Here is a 26,320-nt window from a genome sequence, read left to right as displayed (position 1 = left end):
GGGAATGCTGGATCATATGGTAGCTCCATATTTAGTTTCCTGAGGTACCTCCATAGTGGTTGTACCAATTTACATTCCCACCAACAATGGGTTTTTTTTCTTTTTAGGGCTGCACTTGTGGCATGTGGAAGTTCCCAGGCTAGGGGTCAAAACAGAGCTGCAGCTGCCGGCCTACACCACAGCCAGAGCCATGCCAGATCCAAGTCGTGTCTGTGACCTACACCATAGCTTGTGGCAATGTCGGATCCTTAATCCACTGAGCAAAGTTAGGGATTGAACCCACATCCTCACAGACACTATGTTGGGTTCTTAACCTACTGAGCCACAATGGGAACTCTAAGTCTTTGCTTTTGTATTAGTTGGTTCTTTCAGCCTGACCACTCAGCCCTGATCGGCCTCCTTCCTTCTAGATTCAGGGCTTCTCCTGTGACTCAGACCCCGGTCTGATCTGCCACAGGCCCGCAGACAAGAATCATTATCCCCTCATCTGGAAAACCGAGGTAAAAGATATACATTGACTTACGATGCATGCTCCATGGCACTTGCTAAGTCAATCTTTGCCAAATGCAATGGAGCACCCCTTAGTGGAGAGTGCCTCAGTCCCTAAACCAGGCATCTCATCCATCTAGCTGTTTGCAACATGTCAGGATGATGACAGGACTGCTCCTTTTGCAGAGCTCTCTGGAGTCTCCCAGATCCCTGCTCAGGTGCCTACAGGTTCACTGCTAGACAGCACTTTCTCCCATTCTGAATGCCTTTGGGACCAATGTACTGTAACTGTGACCCCATTCAGCCTGTTCTGGTTTTAGAGGAGATGGAATATAAAACCGAAGTACATGTTAACTCTTCTTAGTTGCAAAACTTTGCCTTCCCTAGCCTTCTCTTTTAATTTTTCCTTCAGGTTATAATTCCCAAGATTTCAGTCATGTCTGCTGACCTCTGGCTCTTCTAAGGGGTCCTCCCACCTCACTCTTGGCAATGCCAGTGAGCAGCAGACAATCCCTTCCCCTCTGGAGACAATTAGGGTCTGTTGCTATCACCTCCTCCTGTGGTCTGATTCACTCCTCTGCCACGGCACCAGGGCTCCTTGCTTGGTGGAAGTGCCATGGGAAAGGAAAGGATCACGTAGGTCCTGCCTGTCTGCGGTCTGTGGCTCCAGTCTCTCCTACTTGAGAAGTCTCCTCTGCTTTTTATTCGGGGCTCAGAGATTATGGAAGTCCTGCATTGCGCTAAAGGGACACAGGGAGTGTAGCTCATGCTTGCCAGTCGCTACTATAGGGGAGTTTGTGGCCAAGATGGCATGATTGGCCTATGTCTATCCCAGGGAACTGAAAGGATGAATATGTACCTCTAGACAGAAAATTAAAACTAGAGTCAAGAGAAAGACAGTAAATGTGTGAAAACTTTTCCCTTTCTTTTTCTTTTTTGGTCTTTTTTAGGGCCGCACCCACGGCATATGGAAGTTCCCAGGCTAGGGGTCAAATCGGATCTGAGCCGAGTCTGTGACCTACACCACAGCTCACAGCAGCCATAGCTTACAGACACAAATGCTGGATCCTTAACCCACTGAGCAAGGCCAGGTATTGAACCCAAGTCCTCATCGATACTAGTCGGGTTCGTTAACTGCTAAGCCATGACAGGAACTCCTCCTGAAAACTTTTTCTAATGTAAGCCTTGAGAACGGTGGAATCACCTCCCGACATCCCTTTTAGGCCTAGCTTCTAGCCATGCTGAACCATGGACAGCCACCTCTGGGTCTTATTCTGGCTCTGCCTGGAACCCTGGTCCCCACTTGGTATTCTAGGGTAATTATGTATCCTCTCAGATTCAGTATGGTGTCATCTCCTGCAGGAAACCTTCCCTGTTCCCTGCCACACACTCCCCAGACCTGCAGTTAGGCTCCTGTTTTTCCCCATTCAACTCTGTATTGTTATTATCTGATTATTAGTATGTTTTTCCCCAGAACTGTCAGTTTCTGAAGGGTACAATATGCGACACCAATCTCTGATGTCTCCACCTAGAATGCTATCTGTCATATGGAAGGGACCCTTAATAAATGTTTATAGAGTAACAAAATTGAGATCAATGGATCAAAGGACACAAATAATCCTTTAGGCTCTTGATATATCACAAACTGTCCTCCAAATAGTTGACACCTATTTGTAATGCCATCTATTACAGAATGTTAAGTTTCGCTGCAGCCTTGCTATTTTATTAGGAGAAATTGTGTCCTAATGTTTTAACATGTATTTCTTTACTAGTGAGGTTAAATAGTTTCCCCAGTGTTTAATTCATTCATCATAATCCTCTATCATGAACTATCTCTTTATATCTTAGTAATCATTTTCTGACAGCTTACCAAGACTACAGCCAGATTTCTTTCTCCCCTTAAGCAAGGAGCCACAGGCCCAACCTTGCAGCTGAAATGAAGCACTGGTTTCTTGAGCTATGTAGATCCATGTCAGTGTGCCCCAGAAGGGCAGCTTACAACCTAAGTTTGCTACAAGGTCCAAGATGGTTAAGATCTTCCACAGTACAGACTTTATTTTCTTGGTAGGAGGTAGAGTTAAATACAGTCCGACAGTTTTCAGCAGATGCCTAAAATTTCTGGAAAAGAGTAAGTCTATGAAAAAGATCCATCCTCTTCATCCCATGAAATCTGCCAAGTCTCTTCTCTAGAACTTCTCCCCTTAAACCTCTAGATGGAGAGGGAAAGCAGGAGCAGGCAGGGAGTATTGCCACAGCACAGGTCAACTTCTTAGCCAGCTTTTCTGTCAGTTGGTGAAGCTACTGTGATGTAAATTGGAAGGGAAAAGTCTTTTTCTCCAAAAAAATGTGACCTGAGATCTTAATCTATCTCTATACATCCCTGGTATGAGGGAGGCCTCTCCCAGTTCCTCTGATAGATAGTTATATAGTGAACTTTTTTTTTACCATGGTTACAATGACTTTTCACAATACTAGAGAGCATTGGGGAAAATTTATAGATACTATCTCAAGCCACCCAGTTTGGCTTGGCACACTCTCACCCACAACTCAGGCTTTGAAGCTGCTCCAGTTCATTTCAAAGTTCCTGTATTGCCAGTCCCCATTTTAGGCCAGAGCTATTTATCCTTTGATGTCTGAAGAAGCAGGGTTTTTTTCAGTCTGAACTCTGGGCCCAGCCTTCACGGCTCAAGTAGAAACTACTCTCCTTATGTCCATACAAAGTCAACTTGAGAGTTCATCCGTATTTTGTTTGGAAAACATTTCTAAGCTAGACTCTTGGCTGACAATTCTAAACTTTTCCTGCCTGAAAACTTTCTCCTTCTTATCTGTACACTAAATAAACTCCTCTTTTTTAAAAAAGTTCACGAACTGTAGAGTATCCAGAGAGCCAGCAATGTATCTCTTTAAGGAACTCATCCAATTCACTCAAAAAATGTTTGATCAGATACGGCTCTGACTAGGAATCCGCTACGACTATATATCTGATTTTGCCTAAGTGCTTAAAACACAGTCAGAACTACCTTTAGCCCCACGAAAGAGGAGCCCCTTCTCTGGGCCTCACACTAAAGAAAGTCCCACATGTAACTCATGTAGACATATAAATAATACATTTATTAAAGAATACAGAAGTGCCTCTGTCACTTGGGATCTACTGCAACCTATAATCCTAAACTTCTGCTTTAGGGACTGACATGGCTCTAATCCAAGGGACACACTTTTCCACATCTCTTGCCCCAATCCTTAAAGGAGACTATGTCTGAGTGACAAGACTGCTTGTAGATTGTGCCTCTCCCAGGAGAGGAGATAGACACGGCTTCCTAGTATGGGGAGGACTAGGCAGAAGAAGCATACAGGTAAAAGAAAAGATGAACTTGTCAAATTCTTTCTCTCAGAGAGCATGACTGCAATGCGTTTTTATGTTATCACATATCATGGTTCCAGGCACCTATTTTCTTTCTTCCCTTAAGGTTCCAATGCACAGTTCTGAAGGTACACAAAAATTACTATGGTATTCCTAATAGTTGTACATAGCAGCTGAGGCACATTCTGCAACATCCAATTTGCAATCTCTTTACTCTTAAATTTGTATATGTGAAGGTTTGGACAACATGTGTGAACTTGACACTAATTCTTTATAATTCTCTATATATCTAGATATTGCTTTAAGAAGTGGTAAAAATCACAATATAAGTTAAAGTACTTTATATAATAAAATTAAAATAATCCTTAACAGTTAATGTGCTAATGTTAATTTTTTTTTGTCTTTTGTCTTTTTTGTTGTTGCTATTTCTTGGGCCGCTCCCGTGGCATATGGAGGTTCCCAGGCTAGGGGTCGAATCGGAGCTGTAGCCACCGGCCTACGCCAGAGCCACAGCAACGCGGGATCCGAGCCGAGTCTGCAACCTACACCACAGCTCACGGCAACGCCGGATCGTTAACCCACTGAGCAAGGGCAGGGACCGAACCCGCAACCTCATGGTTCCTAGTCGGATTCGTTAACCACTGCGCCACGACGGGAACTCCCTAATGTTGATTTAACATATGCAACCCCATGACAGTGTTAGAACATGCTCTGTAAAACTAATGATTAATTTCCAAATCTAAGTAATGCTTTACAAACTGTATTGACAATACCAGTTGCTATAGACTTAACAGAGTAAAATATTTTCAAATTAAATTAATTTTTAAAATAACTATAGGAGTTCCTGTCGTGGCTCAGTGGTTGATGAATCTGACTAGGAACCATGAGGTTATGGGTTCAATCCCTGGCCTCGCTCAGTGGGTTAAGGATCCGGCATTGCCGTGAGCTGTGGTGTAGGTCGAAGACATGGCTTGGATCTGGCATTGCTGTGACTGTGGTATAGGCTGGCAGCTACAGCTCCAATTAGACCCCTGGCCTGGGAACCTCCACATGCCGTGGGTGTGGCCCTAGAAAAAGACAATAATAATAATAATAATAACTACAATGCTTCAAGAAAAACTGGCTAACTTGACATTTATTGCTGTCCAAAGAAGATAAATTATGTAAAAATATAGACTATAAGAATACAGTGAGTAGTTCCCATTGTGGCTCAGCAGGTTAAGAACCTGGCTAGTATCCATGACGGTGCAGGTTTGATCTCTGGTCTCTCTCACTGTGTTAAGAATCTGGTCTTGCCGCAAGGTGCCATGTAGGTCACAAACACAGCTCGGATCCCGCATTGCTGTGACTGTGGTGTAGGCCAGCAGATGTAGCTCCAATGTGACGCCTAGCTCAGGAACTTCCATATGCCATGAATGCATCCCTAAATATTAAAATAAAAAAAAATTAAGAAAAAGAACACAGTGATTTTGCTGAAATGAGGGCAAAAATCAATTTTTTAGCTGTGGCTTTAGAAGGTCAATCTGTCTGTCCTCCTTCCTTTAAACAGAAGACATCCCATCTATCATTGATTCTCTGTTGCTTTCAACTCAAGTGACCTTGCCAGGACTTTGGAAGGGGAATTGGAAGAGACAAGATTATATGGAAGTTAGGGAGCTATTTTTGATACAGAGGATTTGTACTATAGGAAGAAGGCTGAGAAGAAGCACATTAGACTCTGGGATTCTTCATATGTTTCAGGGTCATTGATGCTATCAGCATTTGAGGTCAATGAGGAGAGGCTGGAGATTTCAAGCATGGGTGGATCATGTACTTTTTGACTCCTCTCATCCCAGGAGCCTTTAAAAAAATTTTTTTAATGATTTTTATTTTTTCCATTATAGTTGGTTTACTGTTTTTTATTTATTCTTTTTTTTTTTTTTTTTTTTTTTTAGGGCCACAGGTGTGGCATATGGAAGCTCCCAGGCTAGGGGTCAAATTGTAGTTACAGCTGCCGCCACCACCAAAGCAATGTGGGATCCAAGCCGAGTCTATGACCTACACCACAGCTCACGGCAATGCTAGATACTTAACCCACTGACTGGGGCCAGGGATCGAACCCACAACCTTATGGATACTAGTCAGGTTCATTTCCACTGAGCCACAATGGGAACTCCTTGAAAAAACTTTTGGCCATGCCTGCAGCATGTAGAAGTTTCCAGGCCAGGGATCTAAACCAAGCCACTGCAGTGATCCGGATTAAACCGGACCTTTAATCCTCTGTACCACAAGGGAACTCCCCAGGAGCCTTTAGATTCCCCTTTAGTCTCCTCTGCTTTCAGCCATCCTTCCAACAACTATTTCCATTTCCTTTCCCAGGATCCTTACCAACCATCTGGGACTAGAATTATCTTTAGTTTGAACCAAATTGTATCAAGCGCTGGAACAGAGCTGGAGAATGCTGCATAGAGAGAACACTGGGATCTGGAAAAGGAAAAATCTTGATTATTTTCAATAGCTCTGAATCCCCGGCAAGGAGCCAGAGAGGGCTATAAGGAAACAGAAGATGAACGTGATTTCTGAATGAGCTTGAAGTGAGGGAGAAAGCAAAAAAGAATAGGCATAAGAACCATAGGAAGGGTTGAGTTAGCTGGGGCATTGTTAACTAGAAGCTAAAATCAGGACTGACTTAGGAAGGGATCTGGGAGCTGGGGGAAGTTAGGAAAAACCATACCAACCACAGTGGGGGGCACTGCATCCTCAGGGGCTATCCTAGTTAGGAAGAACCATATCCACCACAGGAGGGCACTATGTCCCCATGGGCTAACCCAGAGTGTGCAGGACCAGCAAAACAGAGAGGTCAGTCAAGGACAGCTAAGTCCCTCTCCCTTGTTCCCAACAGACAGCATCTCTCCCTCTACCTAACCCTTGGGTTTCTTATAGATACAGAGACACCTGTAGGAGAGGGACACAACAGTCACCATCCACTTCACACACCACCTCCATGACAGATACAAATATATCCAACAGACAGGAAGAGTACAGTCATTTTGAAAAAGGACAGGAGGAATTGGCCTTGGGCAAAACAGGCCTTGGAAACTAAAGAACAAAGGCCCTGGGGGTCTGAATCCCAGAGACAAAAACCAGGCTTGTGGGAATAAAAGATGACCTTTATCTCTGTTACACTAATTATATACCTAGTTGCCACAAGACAAGAAGCTCAACTATACATTTTAAACTTATCCGTTCTGGAGTTCCCGTCGTAGCGCAGTGGTTAACAGATCCGACTAGGAACCATGAGGTTGCAGGTTCAATGCCTGGCCTTGCTCAGTGAGTTAAGGATCCAGTATTGCCGTGAGCTGTGGTGTAGGTTGCAGACGCGGCTTGGATCCTGTGTTGCTGTGGCTCTGGCGTAGATAGGCGACTGCAGCTCCTATTCGACCCCTGGCCTGGGAACCTCCATATGCCGTGGGAGCAGCCCAAGAAATGGCAAACAGACCAAAATAAATAAATAAATAAATAAAAATAAACTTATCCGTTCTGGTGCTTTCCTGCAGAAGATTCTCATGCATTTCTTTCCCGTCACAGAAATGCTATTTCTGACAGCCACCATAGAACCACCTGCTGCAGATCAAAGAAGTATGACAATTTCTGGAAATTACTGGTGAGCATGAGACAAAGTCTGCCTTTTGTTATAAAAGCATCTTGCCCCTTCTACTCAGGGAGCTGACACTCTCCCTCCCCCACTTCTCCCTTGAACATGAGCTATCTCTTCTAATAAAAAACTTTGCTTACCTAAGAGTCCTGTGGAAGTGGTTATTCATTTCTATGGTATTGCTGTCAATATGCTGGAAAGGGCCTGATAACACTCTCACATATGTACACACAGATGTAATTTATTCCCTCTTCCAAAGATCACCCTGACAACAGTGTTATCTTTGTAGGTAAATGTACTGCCCTCCCTCCCATAAGGAACAACAGCAGCCATTGCCACGCAAACTGATGCTAGCTGGAATTCTTGCCTTTTCCTCATATTTTGCCACAGCTTAAAAAATATCAGGACTTTTAATGATGCTCCATGCTCCTACTAATACTCTATGTTCTTCCTGACACCAAGCTTTGCCTCATAAGAAAGAATGCCAAGAGGAGTTTCTGTCATGGCGCGGTGGTTAACAAGTCCGAGTAGGAGCCATGAGGTTGAGGGTTCAACCCCTTACCTCGCTCAGCGGGTTAAGGATCTGGTGTTGCCGTGAGCTGTGGTGTAGGTCGTAGATCCCATGTTGCTGTGGCTCTGGCGTAGGCTGGCAGCTACAGCTCCGATTAGACCCCTAGCCTGGGAACCTCCATATGCCGCTAGTGCACCCCATAAAAGGCAAAAAAAAAAAAAAGAATGGCAAGAGGCCAAGGGAGAAGTGAATTATGATTCATTTTGGAAAAAAAATATTCTTGGATCAAAAGCAGAGGTTTTAGGCGGGCAGGGGTAGGCAAAATGGGTGTGGGGAGTCAAAAGGTATAAATTTCCAGTTATAAAATGAGTAAGTCATGGAGATGTAACAACAGCATAGTGACTATAGTTAACACTGTATTGCATACTTGAGAGTTTCTAAGAGAGTAGGTCTTAAAAGTCCTCATCAGAGGGGAGGAAAAAAGAGGAGAGAGTCCTTAGATGGTATGTGCTAACAATCAGCCTTCTGAAAAACAAAGAGAAAATTTCAGTTATGTAGAGAGGGAAGCATTTATTCTGAGGGGTGCCTGGGGAAAAGTAAATTGACCACCTAAAAAGTAGTCAAGAATTCTCTGAGTGGCCCTGGGATTCCAAACATTCCTCTATCAAAATCACCTACCTGGAGGAGTCATCCTAAATTCTAGACAAGAAAGAGATTTTATGAGGCTGGAAAGGACCTCAGAATGTATGATTTAAGGGGAAAATATTTCAAATAATGTTAAAAACATTGTTTCTAATTAGAGAAGTAAAACAAGCGTATCCAATACAGAAATGATAGGGAATTTGGAAAAATCTACTCAGCTAAAGGACATCCAACCAAGGATACTTTTTGCATTGGCAAATTTCCAACCAGTATTTTTTTACTGATTATATTCAAAACTAAAATGTGTCCTATGGTACATATTATTTCATGTTCTGCTTTTTTTTTTTGCTCAGTAATATAAAAGGAATGTTTTCCCATTTCCATAAACTTTCTCCTAGGGTGTAACTTAGCAGCATAGCTTGCCATCCTACATTAGTGTCGTCACTGGTTTAACTTTTCTCCTGCTGCTGAGTAGTTCAGCTCTTTTCCCTACTCACGACAGCAGCCTGAGAGCTGGTAACTGAAATGCTGCCCTCAGCGGTGGTGGCCTTTCCTGATGAGCTCTTTCAAGTGCACGGGATTACCAGGGCGAGGGCTTGCTCTCTTTAAAGTTCTTGTTCTTTGTTTCCAGTCAGAGTGTTAATAACAGCTCACTGCTAGTGAAACACAAATGCACGCTCTTCTAACCAAAGGCCCTTATTTATCAACCCATGGAAGGCTCTCTGGGCCAGCCTCCATGGTATTGGTGTTTTACAGACAAAATACTGAAAGTGCAGGATGGAAGGAGTAAAAACAACCCCAGACTTACCCTGAGCTTGCGTGACTTCACCTACTTAAAATCTTTTCATTCTTCTAAAAGTTTTCTCTAAGTGAGCATAAAAAAAAGAAAAAATGAAAGTATTGTTCCAGAATTTTCCTTTACCTATTTTATAAAAATAGTCATTATTTTCACTTTCTGCTAGATTTCAGAGATGAGAGCATAGCTTGACTTAGTGAGTGGTGTCCCTCGGTGTAGAGATGTTGTTCGGCTCCCATTCCCAGCCTCGGGAGGAAATCCTCCTTGTGTGATTTCTCTCCTAGTGGTGAGTCTCTGCTCTAAGCCACTCACATCTGTCCCTTGTCACCTAGTATGACTTATACTATCCTGAACATTTTAAAGAAATTTTTGAAAAACTACAATGTTTAAAAACAAAAAATAACAAAACAAAACAAAAACAAACAAAAAAAAGACTTCCCGTCATGGCTCAGTGGTTAACGAACCCGACTAGTAACCATGAGGTTGCGGGTTCGATCCCTGGCCTTGCTCAGTGGGTTAAAGATCTGGTGTTGCCGTGAGCTGTGGTGTAGGTCGAAGACGCAGCTCAGACCCCAAGTTGCTGTGGCTATGGTGCTGGTCGGTAGCTACAGCTCTGATTGGACCCCTAGGCTGGGAACTTCCATATGCCATGGGTGCAGATCTAAAAAAAAGTCAAAAAATAAAAAATGAAAACAAAACAAACAAAAAAACAGAGGTTTTCTTTAGGTTAATGACAAGGAACTAGGGATGGGAACTTAGTTCCCTTGAGGGAATCTGGCCCTGGTTGTGGTCCTCAGTTGGTAGAAAGACTGAGTAATGACAGGAGACTACCTATAGCTCTAAAGCACATGGGACAAATCAGAGGGATGCCAACCAGTTAATATTGGACACATGCTGTGATTTGTTTAGGTATTTTTTTGTTTGTTTTTTGGCTGTGCTGAGCATATGAAAATTCCCAGGCCAGTGATCAAACCTGGGCCAGAGCAGTGACCTAAGCCACTGCAGTGACAATGCCAGATCCTTAACCTACTGAGCCACCAGGGAACTCCCTTGCTTATTTTTATTTTTTTATTTTTTATTTTTTGTCTTTTTGTCTTTTGAGGGCCGCACCCGGGCTATATGGAGGTTCCCAGGCTAGAGGTTTAATAGGAGATGTTGCTGCCGGCCTACGCCAGAGCCACAGCAACACCAGATCTGAGCCACATCTAGACCTATACCACAGCTCACGGCAACGCCGGATCCTTAATCCACTCAGCATGGCCAGGGATTGAACCTGCAACCTCATGGTTCCTAGATGGATTTGTTTCTGCTGTGCCATGGTGGGAACTCCTAGGTTTTTTTTTTTTTTTTTTTTAAACTCCTGGGCATTTTTAAAAGGATGCCTCACCCTTTCCCACTGAATTGAATTGTTTTGACAAAGGGTTTTCACCTCCCCTTGTCAAATTATAAACATATTGTTATTTTAAAATCTCATAAATATGTTTATGTAAGTCTTATTTTTAAACCTATTTTTTTGAGGAAAAAATTTTTAAGTAGAAAATGTGTTCATATCTGAAATAAGGAAACACCTCATTTGTTTTTGTGGACAGACTGATGAGGATCGAGTGTCAGGCTGCTGGCTGCCTGCAGGAACCCTCAATCCCTGGCATGAGTTTTAGCATAACAACCTGGGCAGCCACACCATCTCTGCACACTGAGCATCAAGTGCCAATATCCCTGCACTTCTAGTGGAGAAACTTGAATCAGCTTTCCTGCAGGCAATGACCACCAGTCTTTGAGAGGACTCCAGCCTCCCTTTACAAAAATGAGGAAGAAAATTTCACAGGTGGAGCTCAATGATGGACAGTATTCACCAGGCAGCAGCAGTAGCAGCAGCCTGGCACGGAGACCTTAATTGCTTCTGAGTTGGTGTGTATCTGTCCCTATTGTCCTACCCTACACATTCACTTGCTCCCTGCTCAGCTGACTGACAGAAGCAAATGTAAATGTTGTATTAATCAAGTGTGTGTGTGTGTGTGTGTGTGTGTGCGCGCGCGTGTGCGTGCATGTGTCACAAATCTTTCTCTCGGCCTATACTTTGAAATCCTGAACCTATGGGCTTCATGTTTTATCTTATCATTCAAAACAAAACATATATGTTCTTGTAGTTCTCGGCTTCTGAATCCTTGAAAGCCATATAGAGAGGTATAGCAACCTATTCTTACTCAACTTGGTCAACCTAGTGAGTCTTTATGACTGTAAGAGAATTTCCCTGGCATCCTCCTCCTCTCTGAGGCAATTATCACTCTGAGCCCAGGGTCATGTTTAAGTGGCATTCCAGCAACAGAGAAGTCAAAACAGTAGAAATGCACTACTTGCTGAATATCTAACTTGGCCCCCAAATCTATTAACAGGACCTACTAACCTAAAAGGGCCCTGAATCTCTACTTTAGAATATATATTTTAATTTTTTATAATTCCCTCTTTCCACACTGTAGAAAGTAGTTTACAAAGCTCAGTCAAATGCCAGAAACCTAAATATCTAAACATTAGAATGAGATGCTAGGGAGTTCCTGTTGTGGCACAGCGGAAACAACTCTGACTAGGAACCACAAGATTGCGGGTTCAATCCCTGGCCTCTCTCAGTGGGTTAAGGATCTGGCGTTGCCGTGAGCTGTGGTGTAGGTCGTAGTCGTGGCTCGGATCCTGCGTTGCTGTGGTGGTGGTGTAGGCTGGCAACTGTAGCTCCAATTTGACCCCTAGCGTGGGAACCTCCATGTGCCGAGGATTTAAAAAAAAAAAAAAAGAAAAAGAATGAGATGCTAATTCAGTTGATTATGATACTATCCTTAATCGTAGGAGGGGAAAAAAGGATAATGCATCTCACTTGATTTCCAAAGTATTAACCTAAAATATACTGAGATTCTAGAAGTGAATACAAAACACAAGACACAGGGTCAACAATCAAAGACTGAAGAAACATTCTCCAGCAGGAGGTAGGGAGCTGGTTTTAGAAACAGGTAGAGCTTGAGAGAGCAGGATGTCCAGCTTGCAAGTGGCTACTTCTCTGTGGCATTCGGAGAAAGAATGAATTAAAAATGGGTGATGTTGAGAAGGGCAAGAAGATTTTTGTTCAGAAGTTTATCCAGTGCCATACTGTGGAAAAAAGGAGGCAAGCACAAGACTGGCCCAAACCCCATGGTCTGTTTGGACAGAAGACAGGTCAGGCTCCTGGGTTCACTTACTCAGATGCCAACAAGAACAAAGGCCTCACCCGGGGAGAGGAGATGCTGATGGAGTACTTGGAGAACCCCAAAGAAGTACCTACCTGGAACAGTTGATCTTTGCTGGCTTTAAGAAGGGAGAAGGGGAACACTTGGTAGCTAATCTCAAAAAAGCTACTAATGAGTAATAGTTGGCCACCACCTTATTTGTTACAAGACCGAAATGTCTCATGACTTTTATATGTGTACCATATTTAAATGGATCTCATACACTAGAATTCAGACCATGTATGGCTGATGGAATGTTTCTGTTGGACAGTCCTGAATTAAATCAGATTGGTCTGTGGCTAAATGAATATGGTCAGCTTTTTGAATTTTAGTAGTAGTTGCAGTTCAACAAGTACTATCTATCACTGTTTTCCCCTTCTAAAGAGATGATGGAATATGAAACACTAACTTTTTGGGAAGATGGTGAATATCTTCTCAAAACCTATAGAATATTGGTTTTATATTTAGATTTCTATAACTGGTTATATTAATATATTTAAATACTGAGATAAGCCCTTCACTGTCTCATAGAACAGAGCAAGATTTACCCGTGTTTCAAGTTGTGTTCACTAGCCAGTTAAAGCAAGAGCTGAAGAAAAACCAACAATGCTCACTTTATCTTTTTGGTCCCTAACTATATCAATTTCATTAAAATTATCTGTATCTTAAAAAAAGAAAAATTAGGTAGAGTTCAGAGAGTCCTACCATACTGAGAAGGAACACAATAGTACTGCCTTAAAAAAATACAGTCTAAAACATAACAAACCCAAGGTATTCTGAAAGTTCCTAAGTAGGAAAAGCAAACCACTAATAGAGGAATATAGACAATAATAATTCCTGGCATTCTACTGAAAAAATAAAAACTACCATATGGAGACCAGGAAACAAAGATACTTTATCTAGTTGACTCTTTATTCTTATGTGAAGACAATAGAAAGTCATTCTTAGATTACTAATATTTATTTAACTGACATTTATTTCTGAGTGCCTTTGCTGTGACAAGCACTATTCTAAGGTGAGCAAAACAAACAGGTTCCTGCATTTTAGACACTGTGTCCCCACATACCTTGGATATTTCACAAACTAGTTTAGCGGGGTATATTTTAATTAAGAAGAGAAAATCCTTCTGTTGCAGCAGTTAAAATACCCATACCCATAGAGAGAGCCTACTTTCATTCCCATGGTAAGCAGGGTCACTGCAAGGGGAAGAATGCCCTTGCCTTTGCCATCAAGAATATGGTCTGGCCTCCCATGTGGACTGCATCAGAGAATCAGGGGAGGACAAATTATTTATCAACTCTGGGGAAAGAGAGAAATCAAACATCGTAAGATGAAAGGTAGTGCAGTCATCATCAGGTGTCTTTGCTGGCTTGATAAAAATCAAGGTCACAGAAGGCTATAACCAAAGAGAATTAGCTAAACTACCACATTTTATTTAATCACAGTTCAGAAGAACTCCCCTAATTTCTGTTAAAGGTACTTTAACAATATCACTTACCTCTGGAGGGAAGTAAGAGACTAGTGGGGAGAGTTAGTTGGTGTTTATTTGAGAACAAAAAAGAAAGTGAAGGTCCAAAAAGATAGATGATAGAGAGAGAGAGAGAGAGAGAGATACAAAGAAAAGGAAGGCGGGAAAGAGAGGAGGGGAGGGAAGGGAAGGGCAACAGACTGGCTTTCCAAAGGCACAGATGAAGCAACAGCTTGGAGACAACATTCTGAAAGGATGGAGCATCATCCTTCAGGGTGCAGTGTATTTATTGAACCAGAAACCTCTAAATGAGACTATGTCCTAAGGAGGAAGAATTACAGGTCTGATAACTAAGGAGCAGAAGCAGGACTGGCTTCACTTACCATCACTTCCACTGACCCACGGAAATTTCATGCTTTCATCTTTGTAACTCTGGGCTCTGCAGGGTCAAAAGTCCACACCCCAAAAGAGGATGCGCTCTTGCTAAGGGACATTTTGAAGGTCTCACTGAACTACAAACTACAGCTGCTGCCACAACACTTTGGATTTCTTGGGTCTAAAGAGCAGCAGATGAAAAGAGGGGTTACCATACTGTCAGGGATAAGTAACCCTAATTAGCAGGAAGAGGTAGGGCTGCCTTTTCACCATGGGAGCAGAGAGGAATTCATGTGGAACTCAAGTGATCTTACTTGGCTGCTTCCCGGAATTCCCATGCTCCACTGTAACTGTGAAAGTACATGTGCAGCCATGTCAGTCAGAGAAAGATATGACTATCAAGGGTTTGGACCACTCAGGAATGAAGGTTTGGGTCATAACACCAAACAAGCCACTAAGACATGATATAGCTGAGGGTGAGGGGAAATTAGAATGGACAGTAAAGAAGGGAGAGGATGGTGCCAGTAGCAGCCCTGAGATCACATGCAGTGATAGTGACTATAATTTTCCCCACTAACCTCCTTTTTCTAAGTTTTTCCTCAGGAACAGATTCCCATACAAAGCGAGAGGGACTGCCTCTTAAGCCTATCTGAAGAAGTGGATCTATATGGCTCTAGAGAAGCTATGAAAATGCATTACTCAGCTCTCCTGCTGTGGGGATCATCATTAACCCATGGCCCCAACTGCAACACCCTTAATCTGCCATGCTTCCCATGGGCCACTCTCAGACAATGACTGAGGACAGCAGGGATACTAATTCCTTCTCTGAAGGACTCCTCCAATGGCCACCTCGAGCTCAAAGATTCTCCATTAGCCAGGCTGAAACTTTTCCACAACTGTGCCTATCCAACCTGTTTTCCTTCCCTCCCTCTTTCACAGAGGTCAGACCTGCATCAGTCTGACAGATCTTCCTGCCTCTTCTGGCTTCCTCTCTCTTTCCCCTTCATAGGCATTCTTCCAATAAATCTCTTATGGATCTAATTCCATCCCAATATCTGCTTCTCTAAGAACCTAAACTGACACAAATGTGCCCATAAAACAATTTAAAACTGTAAACTATGATTTCAGAACAAGATAAGAAAATAATCCAAGACATGAAAGAACAACATGTATCAAAATTAGAAAAAATTCAGAAAAAAAAGGTGACATATTCGGGAAAGCTACAAATAAAAATAAAAAAAATTTTTTAATGATAAAGACTAACCAAGAAGACCCATGAATGCAAGCAAACACAACGAAAAATGTCTTAAGAGAACAGAAAATTAAAAGGGGGAGAAAGAGTTCCTGTCGTGGCTTACTGGTTAGCGAATCCGACTAGGAACATGAGGTTGGAGGTTCGGTCCCTGGCCTTGCTCAGTGGGTTAAGGATCCAGCGTTGCTGTGAGCTGTGGTGTGGGTCGCAGAAACGGCTCGGATCCTGCGTTGCTGTGGCTCTGGCCTAGGCTGCGGCTACAGCTCCAATTCGACCCCTAGCCTGGGAATCGCCATATGCTGAGGGAGTGGCCCAAGAAATGGCAAAAAGACAAAAGGGGTGGGGGAGAAAGAAACAAAAAGAAACAAAGAAAAAGATAAAAAGGGGTACTATTTGGGTCCTTTGGTGGAAGAATTTCTTTAATTTCCCCAAATACTACTCCAGCTGCTTTATACCTTCATTACTGAGTGTCTCTAAATCTAATTACTATTTCCCTTTTTCACAAACTCATTGAAGACCAGTTGGTCATCATTCATCTCCAACAAAACTATACAAACATTCCTCAAAGAATCTTTATTTTCCTTTACTTAGCTTGAGGGATGGGCTGGGGAGGATTTATCTCTAATATTGTCTAATTCCTGCACATTTATATCTGTTTTTAAAATGTAGAGCCACTAATTGGAAATATTACCTAGGTGTGATCAAAGTGTGATCACTGTTAACATGAAATAATTCATGGGTTAGGTATGAAATGGGTTCATCTATGCTTTATGAATTTGTGACCTGGTCAAATGATGATACTTGGATCCTAATCCTAGTATATCCTGTTGAGATTTTTCCAAGCATGGAAACAAAGAGGTCACATGATTAACATCAAAAAAGTTGATTAAGCATTTTCAGTGTACAAAGAATTGTGTTCACTGTTTTATATATGTTAAAGACATCCCTGATCTGTGAGGAGCTGGTATGGTGGGTTTTGTTTTGTTTTTGTTTTTTTTTTACCACCCACAGCATATGGAGGTTCCTAGGCTAGGGGTCAAATCAGAGCTACAGCTGCTGACCTATGCCACAGCCACAGCAATGCTAGGTTCAAGCCACATCTGCAACCTACACCAAAGCTCATGACAACACCAGATCCTTTAACCCACTGAGCAGGGCCAGGGATTGAACCCACATCCTCATGGATACTAGTTGGGTTTATTTCTGCTGAGCCACAATGGAAACTCTGATGTGTGGAGGGTTTTTTGTTTTGTTTTTATGAAAAATACTTTGGATTAAGAACAGGGACACACAGGAGTTCCCTGGTAGCCTAGTGGTTAAGGATCCAGTGTTGTCACTGCTGAGGCTCAAGTTACTGCTGTGGTGTGGGTTTGATCCCTGGCCCAGGAACTTCTACATGCCATGGGCAAAGACAAAAAAAACAAACAAACATAAATTTAGGACTAAGTCAGCTTTTGAGGTGTTATATTACCAAAAGAAGGGAACAATTCTAAATAGACCAGTGTCAGAATAAAGGAAGTCATATCTATATATTGGTGGTTCAAAAGGAAAAGCAGGAGGGACATTTAGAGGCACCGCCAACCTCTCCGGCTCATTACTTCTCTGTTTCCAGTGCTTTGACTTACTTGGCCCCACGTTAAAGCCTGTCTTAGAAATGAGACCTGAATTCATAATAAAAATTAAAATGTAACTATTCCCGCTTTAAGGTCCCAAAATACATGTGATAACACTTATGATAATAATGGGAACATATTGAGCATTTATTTGGGGCAGACATTATCTCATTACATCCTCACTCCAATAACCCTGTAAGGTAGCAATTGCTATGGTCTTTTTTTTTGGCTATGCCCATGGCATGTAGAAATACCTGGGCCGGGGATCAAACCCATGTCACAGCAGCGACCCAAGCCACTGCAGTGATAACATCAGATCCTTAGTCCACCGACCACAGGAGAACTCCAACAACTATTATTGTCTTGCTGCTCTAGAATTCAAATTCAGACTGCCAGACTCCAGATGCCAAACACTTTATCTCTCTGTTTCGCTACCTCCCTGTGTCAAAAAATAACAGCCAATCTTATGCTAACCTACAGTGAGAGGGATATTTTATCTTGCTAACATTTGAGTCAGAGATCTAAAGTTAAACAAAGTGACACAGGAGATAAGACACAAGAGATGAGAAGTGACAAGAGATGAGAGTGTGGCAGTATGAATCAAAGGGGGGGATGAGGGGTAGAGGAAGTGAACCTGAAAGGAAGGAGAGGGGTGAGTGAGGCACTTACCAAAGCTGTCCTAAGTGCCCCTTAAGTCTTACTCCAGAGTATTCAGATTATTGAAAGGCCTCCATTACTAGAAGCAAAGTTTAATAACCCAAATGAAAATCAGACATTTAACTGTCCAACTGATATAGTTCCCCATATTTTATCCCATAATCACCATATTTGGACTCTGACAGTTACACCACAGACAATACTTCTACACATTCAGTCACCAGATTTCTATCCCAAAAGGTTAATAATATACACCATAGCTGATTAATGAGTGTGCCATAGGAATCACGAGGTTAGAACACAGTAAGTTCTTTTTAATGCTACATGTTAACACTTCAGACCATTGTTCTTAACTAACCTGCTAACTTGCATTCTAAGTGCATTATGAAGTAGGGCATATGTTTAAAGGTGAATCTCAGACTTAGACTGCCATGGTTTAAATCTAGTTGTCACCTAACAAGCTTTGTGATCTTGTGCATAATATTTAAACACCTGAAGACTCAGTTTCCTCAAGTGCAAAATGGGGTTAAAATAATCTACCCCACAGAATTGTGGGAGCTAAATGAGGTAGCATTATGTAAAAGTGCTTGCCACACTATCTGGCACATATGTTCTAATGCTGGCTATTTATCTAAGCCACTTATTTATATTAATATGAAGAGAAACTAACATGCAAAAGAGATTAAATCTATTAACTATAAACTTCTGCTATCTTCAGTCGCCTAAATCTGGCTTTTCTTATTTCCTTTTTTTTTAACGCTTTTTTTTTTTTTTAAGAAATTAAGGTATAGTTGATTTACAGTGTTGTGCTGGTTTTTATTTCATCTCTTCTTTTCACAGTAGGTAAGGACTCCAAGGCTCCAGAGTTCTCCAGAGAGAAAAACGAGCAACACAGGTAGCTAATACACACAGAAACTCCTCGACTTCCCAAAAAAGTGCCCGCCCCTACCTCATCCAGCCTTCTCTATTTCTGGACCTGAGGACAAATCCTAAAGAGTTGAGGCCACCTGTCTTCCGGCTGGTTACTTCTGAACCGAGGGACCTGTGCAGTCTCCAAGGTGATTTACATATCGATTTGTTATTGGCTCCTAGTAACCACTCGCCCTCCTCATTGGCTGATTCTGCCCCGCGTCGACGTTCCACGGAGGGTGCTCACTGGGGCGAGTGAAAGGGCGGGTTATCGGCACCCACATTTCCGCTTCCGGTTTATCTCTGGCACCATGGCGACCGCAGCAGGAGCCGGGTGTCTGCTGACATTACGCGGATGGCGCCTTGGCCTTGGAGTTGCTCCCCGGTGCCGGGTGAGTGCTTACTTTCCCTGCCCTCGGAGAGGCTGTGGATCTTGATAACAGCTCTGCGCCGAGGAGGAGCGCTCTCGGCAACGCCTCCCTTAGCAAGTGCCGGCAACCATCCTTTCTGTCCCCCAGTCAGCTTTTCTTTCCCGGCCTACAGGCGCTCGCTGCCCTCGTACCCGGCGTCTCCCAGGTGGATAACAAGTCCGATTTCCTGGGGAAGAAGTCCCATCGCCGGCACCCTGGCATCCTGCAGTTGTCGCGCGTGCGGCTGCCGCAAGCATTGGTCGATGCAGCGACATTACTACTGCTGGGTGAGTAACGGTGGGAAATGGAAGCTAGAGGAGAAACGTAGACTGGTCTTACATGTAAGTGATTCCGCTTTTCATTTTGGTCCATAGAGAGCTCTATGCCCAATATGGAGAAGCAGGTGCAAGCACTGACCAATTATCTCTGGAGCCGGCATTTACCCATAGAGCCAGAGGAGTTGCAAAGACGGGCTGTACATTTGGAGAAAAAATTCTTGGAAAACGCAGGTAGGGCTCAAGTATTTAATTAACGAGTAGACCAAGTTGAAAAAGTAGTGGGAATTGAAGTGCAAGAAATAATTTCACAGTCTCTTAAATAGATACTGCAGTTTCTATTTTGACTTTCTGACCAGTGCAATTATTACAATAATGCTTTACTAAGAGAAGATAATTTCAGGGATTGCCCTTGGGGCTTGAGTAAAAGTCAGTTAGTGCTTCAGTATCCTGTCAAAATTTAAATCTTTGGGGTTTTAAAAATTATATATTTAAAGCACTCTAATATGTAATAAAATAACAAATATTGAAATATTTTGGATTTCTTTTTGTGTAGATAAGAGAAGAATCTGGGGCATATTTTCCACTGATAGCACACACCAATTAGAATGTTAAATTGTTACACAAAATAATATTTGGATTTTATAACATTGAAAAAGTAAATTTTCCAAAAAGTAAATATCCAGAATGTCTCAACCATGCTTAATGTTTTCCAATATGGAAGTAAATATTAGTTTAATATAAAATAATTATATTTATTATTTCAATTAAGCTAAGTAAAATAACATTTCAGGTCTCCAGTTCTACTAGCCATGTTGCAGGTACACATAGATCTTTATTTTTTTTCCTACAAGTCCATTGGATTAAGATGATCTAAGTTTTTATTCAAGTAAAATAAAGTCCTTGTTCAGTACTGAAACACTCTTCAGGGAAAGAAGAGTACGTATAGTTTGCCAAGTTATTTTCATGATGTGAGTTCCCTCATATTGAAGACCTGCCTTTTATTATCTTGTATTTCCTGAACTTCCTGTAGTACCTTGTTCATAATATTTGCTTGGTAGATAAAATAGTGCTGAACTGAATGCAATCATGAGACTTACGATTTTTCAAGCCCCGTTCCTCCCTATAGGAACATCGGAGACATCACAATATTAAGTTTTGGGGAAATGAGGAAATCCACAAAATACTGTCTTTATTCTATTCCTTAAATCTTTATTACACTTTTTAATATAGATAAAACCTGTTGGGTAGGTTTGGTTGAATTGAATAAACTGCTATTAGAGGCAAAATTCTATCTGCTACACTTTGATGATGGTGGTGGTGGTGTTTGTTATTTTTTTTTTTTAATTACATGATGAATTTATTACATTTATAGTTGTACAATGATCATCACAATCCAATTTTAATAGGATTTCCATCCCACAACCCCAGTGCATCCCCCCACCCCCCGAACTGTCTCCTTTGGAAATCATTGTTTTTCAAAGTCTGTGAGTCAGTATCTGTTCTGCAAAGAAGTTCATTCTGTCCTTTTTTCAGATTCTACATGTCAGTGAAAGCCTTTGATGTTGGTGTCTCATTGTCTGACTGACTTCACTTAGCACGATAATTTCTAGGTCCATCTGTGTTGCTAAAAATGCCAGCATTTCATTCCTTTTAATGGCTGAGTAATATTCCAGGTGTTTGTTATGCTTACTTGAAATTTTTCTCTATGTTTTGGCTTTTCCCTTAAGCATCGGGGCTTTTCCCAGGTGGGAACTGGGGAGAAATAGGCAGGCAGTATACTCAGATATTGGATCTGAGCCCTGTTCTTCCTAGGTCCTTACTTCCAGTCCTTGTTCTCACCCCAGACTCATGTCAGATGGAGGAAAAACTTCATGGAGATGTGCTGCGTGCTCTGCGCAGAACTACCTATCATTGGCAAGAACTGAGGTAAGGGGGACTAGAAGAGCTGCAGAAGAAGGAAAGTTTGACTTTAGAAGGAAAGTTGGGAAAGTTTTAGTAATATTTAGTCATAAATGTTTTTCAAACATTTTAGCTTTTGAATAAGCGACCTGGTTTGTAAGCCTCCCTAGGACTCTTCTGTGTTAAGAAGTGAAAGTGTTGACTGGAGGAGCTGTTTCCAAAGATTTCATTTCCTAAAAGTCTAGAGGGTAGCTATGGGGTAGAGGTTATTTCCCAGTGGTATGATTCTGATTTTTCTGGCAGCTACAATGAGGGACTGAGCCTGTTGTATATGGCAGCAAGACTGGATGGTGGCTTTGCAGCAGTCTCCAGGGCATTCCATGAGGTGAATTTCCATCAACTTTCAACCTGAACCCTTTTAGTATCCCTTTTTATAAAGGAATCTTCTGGATTAGGTTACTTGGGGAATTGCATGTGCATTTTTTTTAAAAACAGACTCTCTTTATCCTCTGAAAGGATTTTTGTGACCCAAGAAAGTTTCTTTGGTTTTTTTTTTTTTGGTTTTTCTTTTTCTTTGTTTTCCTTTTTCTTTTTTTCCTTTTTTTGTCTTTTTCTAGGGCCGCACCTGTGGCATATGGAGGTTCCCAGGCAGGGGTCTGATGGGAGCTGTAGCTGCTGGCCTATACCACAGCCACAGCAACACGGGATCTAAGCCTCGTCTGCTACCTATACCACAGCTCACGGCAACGCCGGATCCTTAACCCACTGAGCGAGGCCAGGATGGAACCTGCAACCTCATGATTCCTAGTCAGATTCATTAACCACTGAGCCACGACAGGAACTCTTTGTTTTTCTTTTTGTAGCCACACCTGCAGCATGTGGAAGTTCCCAGGCTAGGGGTAGAATTGGAGCTGCAGCTGCTAGCCTATACCATAGCCATAGTAACACCAGATCTGAGCTGCATCTGCAACTACAATGCAGCTTGCCGCAGTGCCAGATCCTTAACCCATTAAGGGAGGCTAGGGATCCAGCCCGCATCCTCAGGGACACTGTTGGGTTCTTAACCTGCTGAGCCACAATGGATCTCCTAGACTAGAATCAGTTTTAAAAGGTTTCTATTCTATAAAGCATTTACATTGAATCTTAAAGACATTTGTATTCTCATTTTCTCTTTTGTGGTCCCCTAGCTCATATTTACCAAGATGCTAAATATCTACTTTCCCCACTGTGGGATGTTGTGTATTTCTTCAGATCCAAGCTCGATTTCCAGAGTTCCAGCCACAAACCTTGATGGACTTTGGCTCAGGTACTGGGTCTGTCACCTGGTGAGTATCTTTCTATGTCTCTGTCAGTTGTAACTCTAGGAACCATGCTTACACCATTCCATTATCAAGAGGATGGAGAACCAGAGGGAGAGTAGGAAAGTTGGGGACTGGAATGTTTTTTTCCTCAGATCAGACAAGGCATGAGAAGGTATATGGATTAGGGGCAGAACTTAAAGAAATGTCATGTGACAAAAAGACCCATGTTTAGAAGGATAAAAGGGAAAGGAATTTAGTCCAGGGCATAGGTTTTACCTATCACCAAAACTTTTTTGTGTACAAACAGTTTTTTGAGTCTGCCTTTTTTTAAGAAGTAGTAAAGGAAATAAGAAAATAACATTGTTAGTTTTTCCAACTATTTTTAACATAGCAGTCTATTTCTCCAAGGGTGGGTTGGGGACAGGGGTTTCTTGGAATGACTCTTTGTCATGAGAACTGGCAGTTTATTTTTTTGCCATCTTAGGGCTGCTCATAGTACTTGGGGCCAGAGCCTACGTGAATACATGTGTGTGGACAGCTCAGCTGCCATGTTGGATCTGGCAGAAAAGCTACTGAAAGGTAAGGAAAAAGTATATGGAAGGGCTATTCCAACATCAAAGGGGTTAAAAAAAAGCAAAGGAGTACTAGAAAGAGTCTTTTATTGGGGAAAAGTAGAGAGGGTTAAAAGTTAAAGGTGAGTCTGATCCAGTACTGTGGTCAAGCAGAAGGTGCTAGAGGCCTTTGTTGGACTGTGGGTGGGTTAAGCTTAATAGGACAGGTGACCCAGTATTCTTTCTGCCCTTTTTTATAGTTGTTTATTGGATCCTGCCCTCAGCTGGCATTTTTCTTTATTCTCAGGGCCATGTTTTCTTATTAGGATGTCACTTCATTTTATACTTGTATACTCATAGTTGCCACATCTCTGCTTTCCTCCACAGGTGGTTCAGAATCTGGGCTGCCTTATGTTCCAGGGGTCTTTTTCAGACAGTTTCTACCTGTATCACCCAAGGCAAGTGGCAGCATTTAAAGTATGGTAAATGTGGAGTGTGTAATTTGAAAACTGTGGTCACAGCTTTTAAACCTAGCATCAAACGTTAGAAAATGAAAGCAGAAGAAATTTCCTGGAATAGACCTTTGTTGTACTCTTAGAAGAAGATGCCAGGTTTTTCCCTGTCTTGTGCCCTAGGTACAATTCGATGTAGTGGTATCAGCCTTTTCTCTAAGCGAACTACCCAGCAAGGCTGACCGCAATGATATAGTCCAAACTTTGTGGCGCAAAACAAGTCATTTTCTGGTGAGTGGAAACACCTTTTTCCCTTCAAGTTGTCAAATACTTCCTAGGTTTCTCTGTTTTTCCTTCTCCCCATTGGAGCTTGTCTTCATTTTTGACCATTTTTCTCTTGTATAGATCACTTTGTCCCATTTTTAGGGACTCCATCCTCATGTTATATATAATGCCCACTTCCTTTAGGACCCTGCTCCATCTGGGAATGTTCTTTAAGTGCTCTTGACATTTATATTTTGATGTAATTTAGGGCTTCTTATTTTCCTCTTTTGTAATCAGATATTGGTGGAGAATGGAACAAAAGCTGGACACTCCCTTCTCATGGATGCCAGGGACCTGGTCCTTAATGTAAGGTTCTTTCTGCTTCTTTCATCCTGCCCTCCATCCCTCACCTGTTCTCACCAGTTCTTGGCACTCCCTTGAAAATTGAAGGAACTTTGTCATACAATGGTGAGGACGACTCTCAAGTTGGTAGACATACGAAGTCATCATGATATAGAGTAGTAGTTGGCAAACTACTGCTCAAATCCAGCCTGCCACCTGCAGCTCAAATCCAGCCTGCCACCTGTTTTTGTCTGAGCCACGCTTATTTATGTGTTTATAGTCGTATATCTATTGTCTGTGGCTGTTTTCACATTACAAATAGAAGTTGAATAGTTTCTAAGAAACAGACTTTGCCTACTCTCTGGGCCTTTGAAAAATTTTTTTGCTAATACCTAATCCCGGGCACTGCTGAGCCAAGAACGTTCTGTCTTTGGAATAGTATAAGTCAGTATATAATCGTAAATTTAGTTATCTTGGATGTTTTTGAGAGTGGATGTTGCTGACAATGGAGAGCACCATACTATCTGCCAAGTTCCTGCCTTTCCCCTGCTGCAAAGTGAAAGTTCTTTGTTTGGAGTCTTAGAGAAGTAAGCAGCCAGCCTAACTCAAAGAACTTAGTTAATTACCAGAATTGAATGTTTGAAGAGTCCTCAGTTTATTGAGTGCAGAAATTAAGTTATGAGAATAGACCCCTCAGGCCTAGCCTTATTTTCTTGATTTCCTTTGATTTCAGGAAAAAGAAAAGTCACCTTTGGACCCTCGACCTGGTTTTGTCTTTGCCCCAGTGAGTATTACTTCTACCTTTCCCAGCATGCAAAGAACTGAACTCACCTGTGGCCAGGAAAAGTATGAGGGTAAAGCTAAGCCACCCTCCACTACTTTGCGTCCCTTTCCAGTTTCTTTCTTAGTGATTGCCCTGGCTTTCTCTACCCTCTTCTCTTGTGTTCCTTTATCCCTAAACCTTATGGGCCCAGTCACTCTCAGCTTTTCAGTTTTATGATCTGAGGTTCTTTTATCTTAACTCATGTGTTTTATTTGTGTTCACAGTGTCCCCATGAACTTCAGTGTCCCCAGTTGTCAGCCCCTAAGCCCCTGGCCTGTAGCTTTTCCCAGGCTTACCATCCTATCCCCTTCAGCTGGGTATGTACTCTGGAAATATTGTGACAGGGAGAAAATAGCCTGGGAAAGTACAATGAAAAAGAATCAGAAATGGGAGGAGTTGGAAAATTCAGGGAATGCTTGGAGACTTTAGGGCCTGAATGTGTATGACTTGTGAATATGAAAGGGCTTCAGGAATGAGGTTCAAAAAAATTTTTTCCCATAACTTTTTCTCCCAAACCTCCTCTTTATCCTTATCTTAGAACAAGAAGCCAAAAGAGGAAAAGTTCTCTATGGTAATCCTTGCCCGAGGGTATCCAGAGGAGGCAAGTCGCTGGCCCCGTATTACTCAGCCTGTCCTTAAACGGCCACGCCACGTGCATTGTCACCTGTGCTGTCCAGATGGGCATATGCAGCATGCTGTGATCACAGCCCGCCGACATGGCAGGTATAGAAGGTGTAACCAAAATTAGTGGGAGGTGGCAAGAACCTGCAGCCCTCATTGACCCTCTCTTTTATGTAGGGATTTGTATCGCTGTGCCCGTGTCAGCTCCTGGGGAGATCTTTTACCTGTGACCACGCCGTCTGAGCTTCCTCCATCCTCTGCTCAAGATCCCCCTGAGAGTTGAGAAGGATGTGTAACAAGTGTGTTCTGTCATGCCTGCCAAGGCTGAAACCACCTGGTATCCAGGATGGGAATGCTGGTACCCCTCTATATCTGTGTTTGCATGATGTTTTAATAATAGAAAGTTTTCAAAGACTGGAAA

At 42.2% G+C, this 26,320-nt stretch overlaps 1 protein-coding gene across 2 annotated transcripts; it reads left to right on the top strand.

Annotated features, from left to right (window-relative positions):
* Positions 1–19,230: 19,230 nt before the first annotated feature.
* Positions 19,231–26,320, top strand: METTL17 (methyltransferase like 17). 2 transcript variants are annotated; one of them, XM_047795426.1, is made up of 14 exons: positions 19,232–19,350; positions 19,502–19,655; positions 19,743–19,877; positions 21,491–21,572; positions 21,849–21,930; positions 22,797–22,870; positions 23,331–23,425; positions 23,785–23,855; positions 24,033–24,140; positions 24,411–24,479; positions 25,189–25,239; positions 25,503–25,595; positions 25,817–26,001; positions 26,077–26,320. In XM_047795426.1, the coding sequence occupies exons 1-14, from the start codon at positions 19,270–19,272 to the stop codon at positions 26,180–26,182; spliced, it is 1,386 nt and encodes a 461-aa protein (XP_047651382.1). In that variant the 5' UTR covers positions 19,232–19,269; the 3' UTR covers positions 26,183–26,320. The 2 variants fall into 2 exon arrangements, with proteins under 2 accessions (XP_047651383.1, XP_047651382.1); XM_047795427.1 differs by lacking the exon at positions 25,503–25,595 and having other exon boundaries at positions 19,231–19,350.

Source organism: Phacochoerus africanus, chromosome 9, assembly GCF_016906955.1.
Source record: "Phacochoerus africanus isolate WHEZ1 chromosome 9, ROS_Pafr_v1, whole genome shotgun sequence".
In the NCBI taxonomy this organism is placed as follows: Eukaryota; Metazoa; Chordata; class Mammalia; order Artiodactyla; family Suidae; genus Phacochoerus; species Phacochoerus africanus.
The sequence above is the reverse complement of the archived record's forward strand: the minus strand, read 5'-3'. Positions and strand labels throughout refer to the sequence as shown.